At 46.5% G+C, this 17,714-nt stretch overlaps 5 protein-coding genes across 5 annotated transcripts; 3 read left to right on the top strand and 2 right to left on the bottom strand.

Moving 5' to 3' along the window:
• Positions 1–1,430: 1,430 nt before the first annotated feature.
• ptpA (putative protein tyrosine phosphatase (Pyp1)) lies at positions 1,431–6,326 on the top strand (the record flags this gene model as incomplete). The annotated part of the gene is made up of 2 exons (XM_015550644.1): positions 1,431–2,849; positions 4,491–6,326. 2 exons carry the CDS (start codon positions 1,431–1,433, stop codon positions 6,324–6,326), a joined length of 3,255 nt encoding a protein of 1,084 aa, XP_015406697.1.
• An 840-nt stretch (positions 6,327–7,166) lies between these two features.
• On the bottom strand, positions 7,167–7,845 carry ANOM_005386 (uncharacterized protein; the record flags this gene model as incomplete). Its single annotated transcript, XM_015550643.1, has 2 exons — positions 7,167–7,230; positions 7,301–7,845. The coding sequence occupies 2 exons, from the start codon at positions 7,843–7,845 to the stop codon at positions 7,167–7,169; spliced, it is 609 nt and encodes a 202-aa protein (XP_015406698.1).
• An 853-nt stretch (positions 7,846–8,698) lies between these two features.
• ANOM_005385 (FGGY-family carbohydrate kinase) lies at positions 8,699–11,016 on the top strand (the record flags this gene model as incomplete). The annotated part of the gene is made up of 3 exons (XM_015550642.1): positions 8,699–9,016; positions 9,146–9,706; positions 9,792–11,016. Coding segments are annotated over 3 exons (1,932 nt in total), but the record flags the coding sequence as incomplete, so codon positions are not given.
• An 86-nt stretch (positions 11,017–11,102) lies between these two features.
• ANOM_005384 (calcium/hydrogen antiporter) lies at positions 11,103–14,854 on the bottom strand (the record flags this gene model as incomplete). Its single annotated transcript, XM_015550641.1, has 5 exons — positions 11,103–11,522; positions 11,594–11,757; positions 11,819–12,754; positions 12,809–14,643; positions 14,704–14,854. 5 exons carry the CDS (start codon positions 14,852–14,854, stop codon positions 11,264–11,266), a joined length of 3,345 nt encoding a protein of 1,114 aa, XP_015406700.1. The 3' UTR covers positions 11,103–11,263.
• An 813-nt stretch (positions 14,855–15,667) lies between these two features.
• On the top strand, positions 15,668–17,355 carry ANOM_005383 (proteasome regulatory particle base subunit RPT6). The gene is made up of 3 exons (XM_015550640.1): positions 15,668–16,097; positions 16,167–16,842; positions 16,937–17,355. Exons 1-3 carry the CDS (start codon positions 15,863–15,865, stop codon positions 17,193–17,195), a joined length of 1,170 nt encoding a protein of 389 aa, XP_015406701.1. The 5' UTR covers positions 15,668–15,862; the 3' UTR covers positions 17,196–17,355.
• The last annotated feature ends 359 nt before the right edge of the window (positions 17,356–17,714 follow it).

Here is a 17,714-nt window from a genome sequence, read left to right as displayed (position 1 = left end):
TGTAAGAGATCATAACTAAACAATCAAAAGTGAACCAACCTACTTGGTTAAATTGCCTTGAAGACATTTTTACTGTATGAACGAACCTCTTTCTTTTCCCACTTTAGGTGCCTTTCTCTAAACGTGGCACTATTTAAAAATACAAATATTTTCAACTTCATTTATCATCCGCGAATTGATTTAGTTATGTGGAACAAACAGACAGTCAACCCAAACCACTAGATGGTTGGTATGGTCTCTGTTGATGTTTGTACTGCAACAGGCTTTAGCAACGGAGTATGTCTCAGTACGCTAAAGTATGTAAAAGGACCACGAGTAGAATATCTATAATAATACTTGCAACTATGCACTGTGGAAAAGAATGACGTCAGCTAAGATCGACGCGATCTAATTCTAACTACATAAATAGCACAGTTAAAAATAAGCAGATATATGTGTATCTACCCTATGCTTTTTGTAATATATTGGTTACTATTACGAGTTGACTAACAGAGGTACGGGAGCAGATTTAAGATGAAAAACAATAAGATTGCCACCGCGTTTTCTTCCTTCGTCAGGTTCCTTGATGGGAAGATCCAGACCGGCCTCCTGCCTCATAAGTTTTGGCTTTTCTGCACATTTTCGCCGCTTCCCGGCCCTTTCCCCCGTGGACCATATACGTCATACCCAAAGAACGTCTTGGTTCCTTCAATTTTCTTCACCATTCATTCGCCCTACCTGGAATTTCTCGCTTATTGACCCGTTTCCCCCTTCGTGCTCAATGATGGTAGTGGATCGGTGATTGGCATCAGCCAAACCCCTCCTCCCCCACTTTTTCTTTCTAGGTTTTCGATTGGCTCAGGAACTCTGCCTGAAGTTGAGCGTGCGATCATTTTTTGGGCCTCCTTATGTGAGACGCGAGCCACGACCGCCGCTGTGGCCAGACTTCATCCACCTCCAGTACCCAGTTTTGTCGCCTTGTGTTCGAGGTAGACTACTAAGCCTCAGAAACTAAGATTCCCCTTATCTTTTTTTACCGTGCTGATGGGTCTTATTCACTCATGACTTGACTTTTTTTGGAGAATCGCCTGCCTTATCCAACGTTTGTCCCCCATCGATCCCCGTTTAAGACTTGCTGGACCATCGAGAATACCAGTTATTGCGCATAGACTGGCTGTGCAATTTAGCGTGCTCTTTACTGTCAAACATCAACGGCATTCGGCTACGGTGCCAGTTAAATGTGATAGCACTTGGGGTGCTAAGGTGCATTGCTTATAGGCTGATTAGTTCGGTTGGAGAAGTCCCCAGGGAAGTACTCGGCTGCTGGGCATTTCCCATTTGGAAATTCAATTTATCTCGAGATGGCAAGCGGGCTTTTAAACTAATTTGAGCACCCGAGCGCTATTGAAAAAGCAAGGGAAAGAACGTCGTGTTGTGTATGTGAAGGAAATATGTCTGCTATGACGGGTCCGAGATCACCTACTTCTCCGTGGCCTCAGGAGCCACCAAACCTACAAATCACAGGTCACCCTACCTCAGCAGCAATTTTTTCGTTGTGTGACTCTCACCAGTCTCCGCTCAACTCCAGCCTTAGTCCTCACAGTACAGTCCCAGAACGTTCGGGTCCTAATTATTTCTCTATCAGCGTGGAGAGTTCCACCACTCCTAGAAAGACTGGTGATACGCTCTCTTATGCCCAGTCTTCAATTCCTAGTCCGAAACCACACTTATTACCTACGAAGACTGTGCTCGATGATTATGCGAATCACATAGGAGCAGGCTCATCCGTTCACGAACGCAGAGCATCTGCGATCTACAGACGCTCTTTAAGTCGTGTCTTACCGAAAAAGGATATTATTTCTAACCAGTCTGATACCTCTACGAGTATAAAGTCTGGAAATGGTCGTGCCGTTGCAGTTGAACGCTGTGCTGAGTTACTCGAATCCTCGCCCAATGATGTCATGCTGTTAGATGTGCGGCCATATGCGCACTTTGCGAAAGGGAGCATCAAGGGATCGTTGAATCTTTGCATACCAACGACTTTATTGAAACGTCCTTCGTTTGATACACAAAAGTTGGCAAATACTTTCACAAATCACGTGGACAGGATGAACTTTGCCAGGTGGAAACATTGTCGTTATATCATCGTCTATGATTCAGGGACTTCTGACATGAAGGATGCAGGGCCTTTGACAAATGTGCTGAACAAGTTCACGACCGAAGGATGGGATGGGGATGGGCTAATCCTTAGGGGTGGGTTCGACTCATTCTCGAACCGATTTCCCTCTCTCTTGCAACAGCAAAGTTCGCCTGCAAAACTGTCAAAGAAGCCAACTTCAATGCACATAGACCTACCATCTGTTGCCCCTATTGCTGGGGGTTGTGCTTTGCCTGATTCCTCACGTCCCACAATCCCCTTTTTTGGGAACATCCGGCAGCACATGGATCTTCTTGGTGGTGTCGGTCAAATTCCTCTTCAGCTGCCCGAGAACCTGACAGAATCGTTGAGGCAGTCACTACCACCTTGGCTGCGGGAGGCGACAGATCCAGCAGACCAAGGTCGTAGCGTTTCACAGAAATTTCTAGAGCTGGAGAAGAAAGAGTTAGAACGCATGAAACAAGCACTGACTTATGACAAGTCTTCCGATACTTCAGCAGCCGATGCTTTCCCGGAGAAATTCCGTGTCGCAGGTATCGAGAAAGGCACAAAAAACAGATATAACGACATTTATCCTTTTGATCACTCCCGGGTGAAGCTGCAGGATGTGCCGCCTGGGGAATGTGATTACGTAAATGCAAACTTCATGAAAGCAGAGTATGGCAATAAGCGCTACATAGCTACTCAAGCCCCTGTACCTGATACATTTACTGTGAGTTCCATCGATTCCTCAGCATCTGGTTCGCCTGAGATTCGTTCTCTGCAAACCCTTATATCAGCCCTGATACTAGTTTGGCTTACGAGATCTCCAGGATTTCTGGCGTGTAATCTGGGAACAAGATGTCAGGCTCGTCGTTACTTTGACTGCAGAGTTCGAAAGAGGCCAGATTAAATGTCACCCATATTGGGAGTCTGGAAAATACGGGCCTCTTCAGGTCAACAACTTTTCCCAGAAATACCTCGATATAGATTCTCCACATTCGCATCAAGTCGGTCCTTCATTAAAAACAAGCGAGGATTCCGGTAAACCTTATATCATAGTTCGGCATTTTGGTTTGTCACATTCGGCTTTTCCATTTCAGCCGCTACGTGAAGTGACGCAGTTGCAATATCCATGCTGGCCTGATTTTGGCACCACCTCACAACCTGCCCATCTACTTAAGCTGATTGAACAGTGTGATAAAGTCAGAGATGCATCTCCCAGCCGTGACGTAGGGACAACTGAGCGGAGGCCAGTATTAGTCCACTGCAGTGCGGGGTGTGGCCGTACGGGGACCTTCTGTACTGTTGATAGTGTGCTGGACATGCTAAAGCGAAGACCCGCAGAAGATACAGCACACTCGCGGAGCTCACAAATGATTGATCATTCCTACCACGACTCATACGATGGAAAACTGGATCTCATTGCCAAAACCGTAGCTGACTTTCGCACACAACGACCTAGTATGGTCCAGAACTTGAGTCAGTTCGTCCTGTGCTACGAGAGCGTTCTAGAGTGGTTCGTTTCTCGGATGGAAAATAATCGCTTGGTACAGTACTAGTAATATAGCTTGTCACCTCACTCAAGAGTCAGACCTTTGACTCGTCAGGGACAGTCTTATTGGTTATGCCCGTTGTCAGCATCTACGCTTGTCTGGTCTCCCTTCATATATGACATGTATACTTAGACGCATTCCTATGTGTTTGGCAGAGCACTTCGTCTCGATTTGCTTTTCTACTTATTTCTTTAGGGAACAAGTCTTGTTTGGTTTATCCTGGAACTAGATGAATTAGCCATTTACTTGTATCTCTCTGGCGATGGGGAATTTATGGTCTCTTGTGACAGTGTACGCCAGAGAAAGACAGCAACCCACTCGTTCAAGTTGAAACTAGGGGTTTTTATGAGGTGGGATGGTATGACAACGAAAGGTACATAATTTAGGAACTGTTTTTAGAGCATGGGATCAGTTCCTGCCTTACCATGTTGATATAAATAGGCTGTGGTTAAGGAGAAACCCAGGAGCAAATTTAGGACTTCGGCCCCGAAATTGAAAAGCCAAAGGCGTGTAATCAAAATAAATGCAAATTGGTGCTGAGAGTTCAAGCTGGGTTTTTGTATCCACAAGAGGTGTTATGGATCTGGATATATCCAGGCATCATTAACTTCTGGATGGCTGTCTCCCCTCATCCATCGTCACTGGATGCTCAGGCAACCATATCTAACGGCTACTGCCTGCTAACTTCCAAACCGATAAATCCCCACTCGATCCTGCTCACATCCGTGCTGATAGTGAAACATAACTTTATTTCTAGGTGCCATATTAGTCTGCTTTCACTGAATGGTCTAACATATCTGCATCTTTACAATCATTAGATTCTCGTACATTGCAAGTGCCAGATCTCACTAGCAAGCTTCAAACTAGAGATATTTGCTGCTTGTTCTCTCATCATCAATTACTTGAGGTCTTCTGAACGAGTCATTGAAGCCAGCGCCATGCTTCTACAACTCCCCACAGAACTGATACAACTTGTTCTTCAATATTCAACCACGCCAGCCTTCCTGCAGGCAGCTTTTGCTTGTCACACCCTCTATGACATTGCCTCTAACTGCCGGGAGATTCTATTGCATCACCTGTACCAAACACCTGGGCTGAATGAGGATCTTCTACGTGCTGAGTCAAAGCAACTGTTCCGGGTGCTCCAAAGGCGCGCGTCCCAGCAACTGTATGGTGCCCAGTTCACCGCAAGTTGTACTCATTTCCACTTTGGGCCATTGGTCCTTGATGTCAAAGCATCATCGCTAGCCCCCTCAGAACACCAGACCTTGGCACTTGTTTACAAAGGCCACGAGGACATTCGGCTTTTTCACACCGAGAATGGCCAACTTCAACTTAAAGCTTGCTTGAAACCACACCGACTTCAGCCAGGCATAGTCGAGGTTCTAAGGACAGCCTTTGATGCAGATGATGGCCTCTATGTCCTACAACGCTTTACACCTACGGTTGAAGAAAGCCCAGACTCAGAGCACCCATTCATTAAACAAGCATCTAAATGTTATATCCGGGGGCAGATCTATCTCATTCGCTACTCCCTCCAGTCTCGCCATGATCCTGTTCGCGTGTGTACATTCCCAGACCATGCTGAGTATGAGCCTCTGGCTCTCGCCGCTGCCAATCGAGATACTTTTGCAATTTCCTGGCAGCATTGCCGTGAAAGTGAAGACTATGAAGTAGTGCTTTATAATGCACAGAGCACATCTAGCGTCCACAACCTGCCAAGCGCAATAGGTTCGTTTCCCAGTTCTGCTGCTAATAAATATGGAGAGATAGATTTTGACCAAGTTACAGATCTTGCATATGATTCTTGTGTCCTTGTAGACTGGACCAAACAGCATCAAGATGATGACGTACACCTCCATGCAAGGTTGGCCGGTCCCCGTTTCAACTGTCAGAAAGGACCCGTTATAGACCTTGCATTCAACGATAGATCAACCCAAATACTCTATTACCACCGAGCCCAAACTTTATATGGATCATTTCAAAGGATCAATATGACCTCTTTCCCGGTCCAGCCTACATTATATGAGAACTCATCGCTGGTGCAGTTCTCGGGTTCCTTGAGTCTTCGCTTCTCAATCGCCATTCCTTTTTATGGAACACATGTAACGCGAGTGGAGGGAAACGGGCATTCCAGATGTCACTGGAAATACCTTGCTTTAGGAATAGCGACTCATCGCACGGAAGATTGGACAGTCGCATGTTTGTTGAAATCCGAAGCAAGCTGCTCATCTCAACTTTGTGGACATATTCTGAACCTTGAACGCGGGCGACGCTTTTTTGACTGGACAGTAGTTGCACGACTTTGGGGCTTTCAGGATTCGAATAATTCCCTCGGTTGTAAAGTTGCTACTTCGAAACATGGCACACGGATTGCTGTCGCTAACTGGAATGTCTTGTACATCTGGGCACTGCAGCCCAGTGCACTCATCGAACAAAATTCCAACGGATATTACCCGCCCTTGCTGCTGTCCCCAGACTCAGGAATGGTCGAACTGCGGCCGATAGTTATCCCACTAGATGCGGTCTGCTTCAAACTACGTTTTACAGATGTGGAGGACGAATTGTTGGCTATCACAGACAGAGGGTTGATGTACTGGGATCTTGGCCCGTTAGGAAGAGGCCAAAGAATAACTAAAGAGCTACCGGCTTAGATGAGTGACTTGGGGTGACTTAGTCATGCTAGGTGTGGGAACGGCTTTTGGGGTTCTCAGATCATATGCTATGGTATGATAGGCACCTAATCTGGATGGGTTATGCTACCGACGAGCAAGAAGACCAGTTATTAGGTGCGATATCGTCCAGCATATTCATTAGGGGTAGAAATAAGTTCTATAATATATGTTTCTTTGAGATAAATACAACTGTCGCACATCAATCTCCGATGCACTGTACTTGGCAATCAGCTTTATTTCAAGAGGTAGAAAGACATCGAACCTTCGGTGCTTGCTAAACACCATGGTACTTCCGCATGATAATGCAAGGCCGCCATGGCTGCGGTGTATGTTCTCTTTTTTACAAAGTAGACTTTCAACATGTAAGCGTCCCAGGCGAAAAAAGCGATATCGGGATGCATGATCCCCAAGAAAGTCCATCGCCCGCACACAAGAGGCCACTTACAATCAATTCATGGCATCTCCATCTTCGCTTTTCTCCCAGTACTGATTGATGACTCTCAAAATACCGGCAAAGACTGTTACAGTATAGGGCAATGAACTAAGGAGACCGCTTTGAGAAACTCGATTTTCCGAAATAGATTTTAGTCTTAGTCAACTTACCACTCGGAGTGTCAGACCGTGTAGATCTCTAATAGAAGTAGTACGCGTGTCGAAGATTGCACACGGGTGTGTCTTAGGACCTTACGTGACATTCTCTGATATGCTCTGACAGTTCTGGTCTGATCATTCCCACTCTCATATCTCTTGCTGGAAAGTTCTCAGGACAAATAATGGCGATTATGAGTGGATAGTGCGAAAGGGCCGGGCCAAAAATAATCATTTTTCTTCTCCGCTGCCAGACATAGCCAGAAATGTGATGATGAGGAAAACCCACCAATACCTGGTAGGATGCAAAATATGTCAGTCTATTCTAGATAGGAGGGTGGATTTAAGATATACAAAGCGCTTACTTCTGGAAGAATGTTTTCTCAGCGATATCTTCAGGGTTTGTGCCATCTGGAGTGACAACAACAGGGCGATTAAGATGCGGCCGGGGTCCAGCTTCGAGGGGGATAAGTTTCATAATGGGGCTTGTTGTGTTTGATGCAATGGTAGACTCGAGCAGTGATAACGTTAGAGCCACGCAATAAACTTTATTGGAAGAATCGAGATAAAGCTGAAGCAGTGGCCTTTGTCCATCACTTCCTGCGATGGCAGACCAAGACGTGAGAGTCCCGGTCCATTGCTTCGGGTCAATCCCGTTGGATGTATATATGCCGACACGCACTAGGTTCGATGACTCAGTTTGCGCCGTGATTGGAGGTGAGTAGGATATCACGTTGGACTCTAAAGAGTTTGGATCGTAGGAGATGCGGGCGAAGACCGAAGGTTCAGAGGATATTATGGGCCAATAGAAAATATCTGTTGAGATGCGTTGAGAAGAATCAGGAGTAGTAGCCTGAGCATATGAGCTGATGGTAGAAAGTACCGAGAATACGATGGTAGATAAGCGCATGTTGAGGAGATCAATGATAGCAGGAGGTGGAAGTAGATGAGGTTGTGCAAGTGGTTGAGGTAGTATCTGATCCTGCAAAAATTAAACCCTGTGGTATAATCTGTACAGAGAATACAGAGACCAGGGAAAATCCAATACATGTGCTGTATCTACAATACAAAAAGGGCGGTACAATACATACTGTGATACCAATGTTAAGAAGATACATACCGTATTGTATGCACAGCACATACCGCTTTCTTTCTTTGCACGTTTGCAATTAGGCCCAACCAAGTCCGTCTTCTGGGAGAATGTTTACCTCTCCGTATTCATACTACAAATGTCCTATACATGTATGTATATACTTTAGGTATATATCAGAAATATCCTGTCGATGACGATATCGAGTTGTCCTCCTGTCGTAATTCGGAGCGATTCGGAGCTTCATTGTCTCTATTGTTCTAGTTCTCCACATCAAGTTGGTCTGGAGGTGTTGGTTCATTCCCCACACTGTGCGTTTGGTTGGGTTCTTGGGATGATCCCAGTATACTCCAGGGTATGCTGTCATACTTCTCCGTACTCAGTGGCTAGGTACAGCATCCCTCGTTTAAGCTTCTCCGGTCTTTTACAACTTTCTCTGTTTCGCTCCCACGCACAATGACATATATATAAAACTAATCACAGAAACCGAAGGAAGAAACCCCCCAAACTAAAAAAAGAGGCGAAAACAAAGTGAAGTAAAACAAAGCAAAGACATCCAGAACTACTTTCACCCTCTATATCTTTCCTAGTTTCACTCTCCGAAGTGCCACTTTGTTTTTTGAAGAGAAAAAGGTAGAAGCTTTACCTAGTGAGCCCAACAGGCCTCCACCTGATTCATCTGACACCTCCGATTAGGGACTTACTTTCGCCTTTGCCACCTACTCAATATTTTTTCTTTTATTTACTGTCATTTGCCTCTCTCCCCATGGCCTCCATAGCTCCTTCGATGCCCTACCGCCGGCCATCGCGACAAGGCTCTAGACAGGCATCTAGAGATAGCCGAGACGACATTCACTTTCACATAGATCATTACATCGGTATCGATGTTGGGACCGGCAGTGCCCGGGCTTGTATCATCGACAGTAAAGGGGATATTGTTGGTTTGGCATCGGAGAACATTGGCCTCTGGCAGCCACAACAGGGATACTATGTCAGCTCTTTCCCTTCTTACTTCATGTTTATTGATTGATTCTGTCTCCCTCCTCCCTTGCCTTTTAATTTCTCTTTCTACATGCCTTGTACTATCGATGCTGAACTTTTGACTGATGATATTCATTAGGAGCAATCTACAAATGATATATGGCGGTGTATATGTGTGGCTGTCCAACGCGCCATTAGCCAACACAACATCGATCCGGAAACCGTACGAGGGATTGGCTTTGATGCAACATGTTCGTTGTCGGTATTCTCCAACGTTACCGACGAACCTATATCTGTCACGGGGCCCAATTTTGATTCGGATCGCAATGTCATCCTTTGGCTAGATCATCGCCCGATACAGGAGACGGAAAAGGTCAACAATACCAATCATAACTTGCTTCGTTATGTTGGTGGGAAAATGTCTATTGAAATGGAGATTCCCAAGGTCCTGTGGCTGAAAAATCACATGCCGAAAGAATTGTTCGACCAGTGTAAGTTCTACGATCTGGCGGATGCACTGACCCACATCGCAACTGGCAACGAGAAGAGAAGCTTCTGTAGCGTTGTTTGTAAGCAAGGCTACGTCCCTGTCGGGGTGGACGGAAGTGTCAAAGGTTGGCAAGAAGATTTCTTGGCCGAAATAGGCCTTGGGGACCTCACTCAAGAGAACTTTAAGCGGATGGGAGGTGTTGATGGGGTGGTGAGCCTTTTTCTTTGCTTCGGGTTCCTGCTGGATCATGTTTTTTTTTTTTTTTTTTTTAAATGTTGACCGCTGACTGCTCCAGAACGGCGATTACCTAAGTGCTGGAGAGCTAGCTGGAACCCTTTGCGAAAAAGCGGCCTCTGAACTGGGATTACCTTCTGGTATTGCTATAGGAAGTGGAGTCATCGACGCTTATGCAGGTTGGGTTGGTACTGTTGGTGCCAAAGTCGACCTCGGATCTGAGCAGCTAAGCTCAAATGTCGCCAAGAACGATAAGACGCAAGCCTTTTCTCGTCTAGCAGCTGTAGCCGGTACCTCGACCTGCCATCTTGCAATGTCCCCCAATCCTGTATTTGTCCCTGGTGTTTGGGGCCCCTATCGAGACACTATTCAACCGGGATATTGGATGGCTGAAGGCGGGCAGTCCGCGACTGGAGAGCTCCTCAAATACGTCATTGAGACACACCCAGCCTTCAATCAGGCGGTCTCGATCGCTGAATCGTACAATGCCAATATATACGAATACTTAAACGAACACTTAAAGGAAATGGCGCATGAACAGCAAGCCCCAAGTGTGGCTTATCTGGCACGCCACTTTTTCTTCTACGGTGATCTATGGGGTAACCGCTCTCCGATTGCAGACTCCGAAATGGCTGGCTCCGTGATTGGCCTTTCAAGTAATAAGTCTGTGGATGGGCTCGCTATCCATTATTATGCCACGCTCGAGTTTATCGCTTTGCAGACACGACACATTGTCGAGACCATGAACAAGGCTGGCCATAGCCTCACTTCCATCTTCATGTCGGGATCTCAGTGTCAGAATGAGATCTTGGTTGGCCTCATCGCATCCGCCTGCGGCATGCCTGTCCTTATTCCCCGGTACATTCACGCTGCCGTCTGCCATGGTGCAGCCATGTTGGGTGCTAAGGCTGCCAGTGCAGATGCTGACGGCAAAACAGAAGATCTATGGGAGATAATGGATCGGATGAGTAAGCCAGGGAAGAAGGTAGTCCCAACAGACAATGCGACTGAGAAGGCTTTGCTTGATGTTAAATACAAAGTATTCCTGGAGCAATGTTACAAACAACAAGAGTATCGGACTCTTGTTGACAACGCTGTGAGCTCATGGAAGTCTACTTGAATTTGATTTTATTCAGTTATATGGCGACTTATGTTGCCTTTATTACCTCTCCTGGTGACTTTTCGGAAACGACTGCTTAATCTAATTTCTTCCAAACTGTACACAGGTCCTCCAAGTGGCTTACTGCATTGCTAGATTAATGAACATGAATGGGGTATGGTTATAGGTACAAATCAAGCGCGAATGAATTGAACCCTCGAGTCGCTTTGTATAGGTACACGCCTCCTGGTCTAATAAAGTAGTTGACTAGAATGGGTATTTTGATATCTGAGTACTAATTTCTGTGAACACAGCACATCTATGTTGAAAGTAAATACTTTACAAAACTCAAGCGCCAAGTTTCAATAAAATGGATACCTGCAGCCCTCAGAGCCCTGCGAAACAGCGCATTTATTCGCCCAAAGGATTTGCAATCAATAGGCCATGCCACTCCTTGACCTACCGAGCGTTTTAAATGTTTGGGATGTGCCAAGCGCCAACGTGTCGAGGCGATCAACACCCATAACGTCCATGTTACTGTAGCCAGACAAGTAAAAACCAATCACAACGACAAGGTATGTGAGGACAAGAATAGACCCTTTGAAGTAGTTGCTCTTTCCTTCACCGTAGACATACGATAGGAGAAAGACACAAAGTATAACTGATACCATGTCCCATTGTGGGAAAATGAGGCTAAACAATAGAATTTCCAGTTAGACTTCTTGACCCTTTCCTAGCAGTTCCAAGGATGGAGTTAAACATACTTGAAAGTGTGAGTTAGGAGTTCTGTCGGATCAATTAGGCGTTCGTAAATAGCGCTGAATAGTACTAGGGCTGGAATCTGCAGAAGGCAAACCTGTAGGGCGTAGGCCGAACCGATCTCCATCGACAAGGCTATGTTGCCATTCATGGCGAAAGAGATAGCATTCTATGATATTGAAAGTGAGCCATTGCATTTATTGAGTTTGGGATTGACCGATAAGACATACCAAGAACTCCGTCGTGTTGGGAACTAGAGCAAATAGCGTGATTCCAAGGAACTTTTCATCAATGTCAACACTCTCCAGTACCACATCTACAGTGTTCACAAGAATTTCAGCGATGATTGCATAGAAAATGGTGGCTCCTAGAAGAATGATTGAGCTTCTAGCCCTGCTCCAGTTTGGGGCATCATGCCCGCCACTGGTTTGGCCGTGCTCGAGTCCAATATCATCAAGCTCCTCCACTACCGCCTTGATTGGGTCAGTGGATCCCCTGTTACCATGGCGTGCTGGGGTCTGTTGAATGGATAATTTTCTGGTTCGAGCTGCATCGCGGGCAGCAACTGCTGCAGCAGTTGCTGCAACTTCTGTTACCTGGCGCATCAGATGTTCATTCTCCTCACCCGACAACCCCCCAAAACGGCCAAAACCTGAGTAGTCCCCATCGCCCTCCCCATGCGGAGGGACAAGATAGGGCGTGCTCGTATCACGCATCGAGCTTGATTCCGGCTGCTCTGCGCCGGACTCGATCGAATTTTCGGACAAGCCGATATGTTTCAGGGATTGTCCTAGAATACGTTTGTACAATTGAGAATCTCTAACGGACCCCTTTGGGCCTGAACCGGCGTTTGCACCAGCAGCCACTGGTGGCCCGCTATGGAGGAGGTGCCTTGGCTCGAAAGGGCTGTGCTCCTGGACGACAGCCGCGGCTTTCTTCTCCTCAATCTCTGTAGCCCATATGAGGGCAGCGTGGGTTCGAAGCGTAAACCATAAGCCAATAATATACGATAGAAAAAGAAATAAAGCCGCAAACCATGAGTAGGGCTTTACAGCCTTTCGGAAGAAGCTGTCATTGACAGCAGGGACCTGAGAGAAGTAACAACGACGGCAATCACTACTGCTCGCATCTATAGCGTTGAAGCAAGAGCGGCAGTTTAATTCATGCTGAATGGCAAATGAGAAACAATATCCAAGTGAGCGAGTTGGGCGAGAACTTACGCTGCCATAAATTTGATAGAACAGTGTCGGCCCGAAGGCAGCAATCACGGCGAACATCAGCATTGTAGAGGTAACACCGGCGGATTTAACATTAAACCTCTGTGTTTTACGCTTGATAGCTCCAAAGCACATAGATAGCCCAGGGAGAAACAGGATGCCTGCGAAGATACTACCTATGATACTACCTTCAACAAGTCGGCCTTTACCCTCGGTTAAAGCAACACAGTATAGGTAGACTTCGACCACCGTTGAAAAGAAGGCGTTAACAGCAGCACCCATACCCATTGAGGACTGTGCAGAGATCGAAGCAACGGCCTGTCCAATGAAATAAGCCAAGGGGATGATGGAAACAAGGGCTAGGGTGAAAATCAAGCCCGGGTGAGTCAAGGAGTTTTGAACACCTAGAGTTTTTTCCAAAAGGAAGTAGTCAAAAATCACAAACAGTACCACGCCGAGAAGATTGATCAAAAAGATGTTGGTACCGCCAACCGTGTATTTCCAGTATCTTAATCCGGCGGCACGATAGGTGCATAAAAGAATAGATGAAGAGGAGTTTGGGCTCAGCCGTGTGTATGAGGTATCGGAATGGTATGAAAGAGCGAGGGGATGACGACGAAGATGATCAAATAATATGATGGTCACGCGTCCCATTGGAATCCAGAAAACCAGCAGCCAGCAGAGGAGAGATACCAATAGCATCAAAGGTCCTACGAGGAAATAAAAGAAGACAAAGAACACGACACGACCAAGAGTCCACTCGCCACGGCCAAACAAACGTCGTTTATGGTGGCCTAGAGGACTACCGTGTGAACTGGCTCTTTGCGTCCGCTCCAGCAAACTATCTTGTTCACTGGCCGAATCAATGCTATTTCTTCTTCTGCCCACGAGGGATCGGCCGCGGCGAGGGCCGAAGAACAGCCTTCCATGCTCTAGGTCACCGTTTTGCCATTGCTCATACTCGCTAATGCTGCGGCCTTCACCTTCATCTTCCTCTGCGTAATTTTCATCTGTGTCAAGACGGACAAATGATCCGAACGGGTATATCAGATACCAAGAGAGGCCGGAGAAGACCTTCCCATATTCCACAGCACTTGGAGAGTATGCGAAGATGAAGCAGGCGACGGAACCAATAAGCGCAGCCAGAGCAAGCCACCACCCGAAGAATACGGTCCACAATAAATTTGTTAGGAACAGCATTGTTCCCACTCGACCGCCGGGTGATGAATGAATATCACCTTCGGCGGTCTTCTCTACTGAACGACTCTTCTTGTATAGGGCAGGTTTCCATAGCCTTATTCCAAAAGGATGCGTTTCATTGATAGCCTGCTGCCGATCCTTTAATGTAAAACTTTCCGCATCGCTGACGTCCTCGTCGTTATTATCGTTACCATTTTGGCTTCCACCCTCAGAGTGTTGAGAAGAGGTATCATTTCCGGCTCCTTCCAAACTAGGTACTGGTAGTACGGTATTCTCATCTTTATTATCCTCAGGGTCTGCTCGTGTCAGAGGACTGATGCGAGTATTGACTCTTCGCCTGAGGCTCGAGCTTTCCTTTCGCAAGGGGCGTATCCTTGGTGAATTTTGAGGATTCGTAGCATGTTGCTTAGCGATGTCTTCCTCAACTTCTTGGACATCATCGTCAGTAGAGAACTCCTGGCCTTTATGGGGTATCGTCCGCTTAGAAGACATGCGACGCGTAACAGATGGTTTCCTTGGTTTATCGGATTGGGCTACCGTTGAGGGTGATTGAGACTGGGGCATGCGGTTTGAACTCTCCGGTCGACTTTCATCCAGGCGTGAATCAAGTTCCACCCTTTCTGAGGGTTCTAAAGTACCTACAAGAAATACGTAAGTGACTTAGATTAGTAGCCCCAGCGACCAACACTAGAACGCACCATAGGTTCTTCGTTCTTGTCCCGTAATCTTTGACTGGCGGACGGTTCCAGACAGCATATTTTCATTGCTTAGAGTCGACGGCAACCGCACGGACGTTTCTGGTCGAAACGAAGGGGATGGGTTACCCTCTCCTCCTTGATTTCCAGACATAGTGTCGTCTATTTACCTTTATTCTTTCATAAGGGTGTTGATCTTTGAAGTTTGTCAGGTGCAATATTCAGGAGGTTGGGGAAAACGGAAGGGCAGGAGCCTGCTAGAAGAAGGCTAGGGAATGAAAAGGGAAAAAAGAGAGAGGGAGGAAAGGTAAGCAAAAACAGTTCACTAATACAGATTCGTGGAGAGAAAGGGAGAAATATTCTGGGGAGGGAAAAAAGAAGTCGACCAAAGGTCCTGCACACAAAACTATACTGTGTCCGTTGAGAAACCAGGGTACATGTTGCAATCAGTGCCGAAATTGGGTTTGGAGGTAGGCTACCACAAAGATATTTAAATGGGCGTTAAGAGGGAAGCTATGAAGCTAGTTTGATCATGAGATAAGACAAGAATTCCGAGTCTCACACTCGCAAGTCAGCTGAGACTTCGACATGTAGGTCTCAGACCTCGTCTAAGTGATGAAGAGCAGGCGAACGATTCTTATTGATCATTCCACGAATGTGTACTTGTTAAGATGCGCGTTGACTGTCCAGGACGAGTCTCTATACTTCAAGTTCCAGGGCTTGACCTTCTATCTCTCGAAACGTACCACACTGCAAGGCCAGAATGACCACTACATTAGATAGCGGGTAGGAAGGACCCACAGATACCAATCAAAGCTTTCTGTTGTATCCAGCCGCCACCGTATGACCATACCCAAGTACTAATACCTGCCTGGTATTTTTTGCTGGATTTCTTGCCTTAGGCAGAAACTCGTGGCTGACTGATGGTCCGTGGCTAGTGCTCGAGCTACGTACCTCTTCAACATCCACAACCTAACTGTTCGGCGACAGCTCTTCATCCTTTCATCCAGCGTACTCGCCAAGTTTTCTTCTCGTGTTGAGATCTTCATATCACATACAGTCTCCTCTGTGCCACAGGTCGTTCGAAATCTCATATTCAAGACCTTTGGTTTCGTGAAACCAGTTTATAATATCGAAGGAGTGTCATCACTCTATCTCCAGAATGGCGCTCGATAACTACTATCACAATAAAATCGAGAGCATGAAGCTCGAGATTATTCAAGGGCAAGCGGTGCTACGGAGATTGGAAGCACAGCGTAATGACTATAACTCGAGGGTGCGGTTACTTCGGGAGGAACTGGGGTTACTCCAACAGCCTGGCTCCTACGTCGGCGAGGTAGTCAAGGTAATGAGTACCAAAAAGGTACTCGTGAAAGTACATCCAGAAGGGAAATATGGTTAGTTTCATACCCGCATTTTCCTCGAATTCGTCATCCTTTAGCTGACTCGTTTTGGCATGCATCTAGTGGTGGATATTGCAGATGGTGTCGACATCAGCAAGCTAACTGTAGGAAAACGAGTCGCCCTACTTTCCGACTCTTACAAACTGGAAAAGATGCTACCTTCCTCTGTTGACCCTCTTGTATCTCTTATGATGGTTGAGAAGGTTCCGGATAGCACGTACGACATGATCGGTGGTCTCGATCAACAAATCAAGGAAATCAAAGAAGTTATTGAACTTGGCCTGAAACATCCGGAGCTGTTCGAATCTCTTGGCATCGCGCAACCGAAAGGTGTTCTTCTGTATGGGCCACCGGGAACTGGTAAAACTCTGCTTGCTCGAGCAGTTGCCCACCATACGGATTGTCGATTCATTAGGGTCAGCGGTTCGGAATTAGTGCAGAAGTATATTGGTGAAGGTAGTCGTATGGTGCGCGAGCTGTTTGTGATGGCTCGGGAGCACGCGCCGAGCATCATCTTCATGGACGAGATCGACAGCATTGGATCCAGTCGCATAGACTCAGCAGGCTCGGGTGACTCAGAGGTGCAGCGTACGATGTTGGAACTGCTCAATCAATTGGACGGTTTCGAGCCTACAAAGAACATCAAAATTATCATGGCTACGAACAGGCTGGATATTTTGGATCCGGCCCTGTTACGTCCGGGACGGATCGACCGGAAAATTGAATTCCCCCCGCCATCGTAAGCATCCTTTCCCTGGCTCTATGGCATGTTTCGGCAGAATGACGGGTAGTATGTATGCAAATGACTAACTCACCTTTCTTATTGGCAACAGGGTCGAAGCTCGCGCTGATATTTTGCGAATTCACTCACGATCAATGAACTTGACGCGTGGTATCAACCTAACGAAGATTGCAGAAAAAATGAATGGATGCTCTGGTGCGGAGCTAAAGGGTGTATGCACTGAGGCAGGCATGTACGCCCTTCGAGAGAGGCGGGTGCATGTTACGCAAGAAGACTTTGATCTGGCTACGGCCAAGATTCTCAACAAGCATGACGATAAGGAGGTTGCTGTTTCCAAGCTTTTCAAGTAGACATAGCAAGACTGAAGAATGGAAGCGGCCTGATAATAGATCGAGCCTATTGCATAAGCAAGAAGCATGTAACACCATTGCTACCTTCCCGATTCTATTGAATAAAACTCAGCAAAGTAATCCTACTGGCTATTTTGGATACTGAAAACAAGGGCTGCATGGCACTCTTCCCAATTATGAATGATATAGAGATCAGTCAGTAATTCTCTACCATTGTGTCTAGTACAGGTCATTACTGGATGACCTTCCCAAGTCTTACCATATCCGATTTGGCTTATTCAATGAGTGATAATCGTGGATATGTGAATGTCTTCTGGGTCATAACAACCCCCTAGGCGAAATTTGAGAAGCCTTAAGGAGGCAGTCACCTCACCTCACCTCATCCTTGGAGGGGGAGTTTCTAGCTTTTCCGTTTCTGTTGCTATGCTCACTGCCTATTGAGAACACCGCAAGTGGCCCCCAAAGATGGATCAACCTCCGCAAGTTATTACGACGGATATATATGTGGTACTAACGGCG

The sequence above is a fragment of the Aspergillus nomiae genome, assembly GCF_001204775.2.
Source record: "Aspergillus nomiae NRRL 13137 chromosome Unknown contig00142, whole genome shotgun sequence".
Taxonomy (NCBI): domain Eukaryota; kingdom Fungi; phylum Ascomycota; class Eurotiomycetes; order Eurotiales; family Aspergillaceae; genus Aspergillus; species Aspergillus nomiae.
The sequence above is the reverse complement of the archived record's forward strand: the minus strand, read 5'-3'. Positions and strand labels throughout refer to the sequence as shown.

Bases quoted from the DNA above. Each gene is read 5' to 3' on its own strand.
- ANOM_005383 (XM_015550640.1), top strand. From the start codon at position 15,863: ATGGCGCTCGATAACTACTATCACAATAAAATCGAGAGCATGAAGCTC. The intron at 16,098-16,166 runs GTTAGTTTCATA...GCATGCATCTAG, and splicing joins ACATCCAGAAGGGAAATATG to TGGTGGATATTGCAGATGGT. The intron at 16,843-16,936 runs GTAAGCATCCTT...TATTGGCAACAG, and splicing joins ATTGAATTCCCCCCGCCATC to GGTCGAAGCTCGCGCTGATA.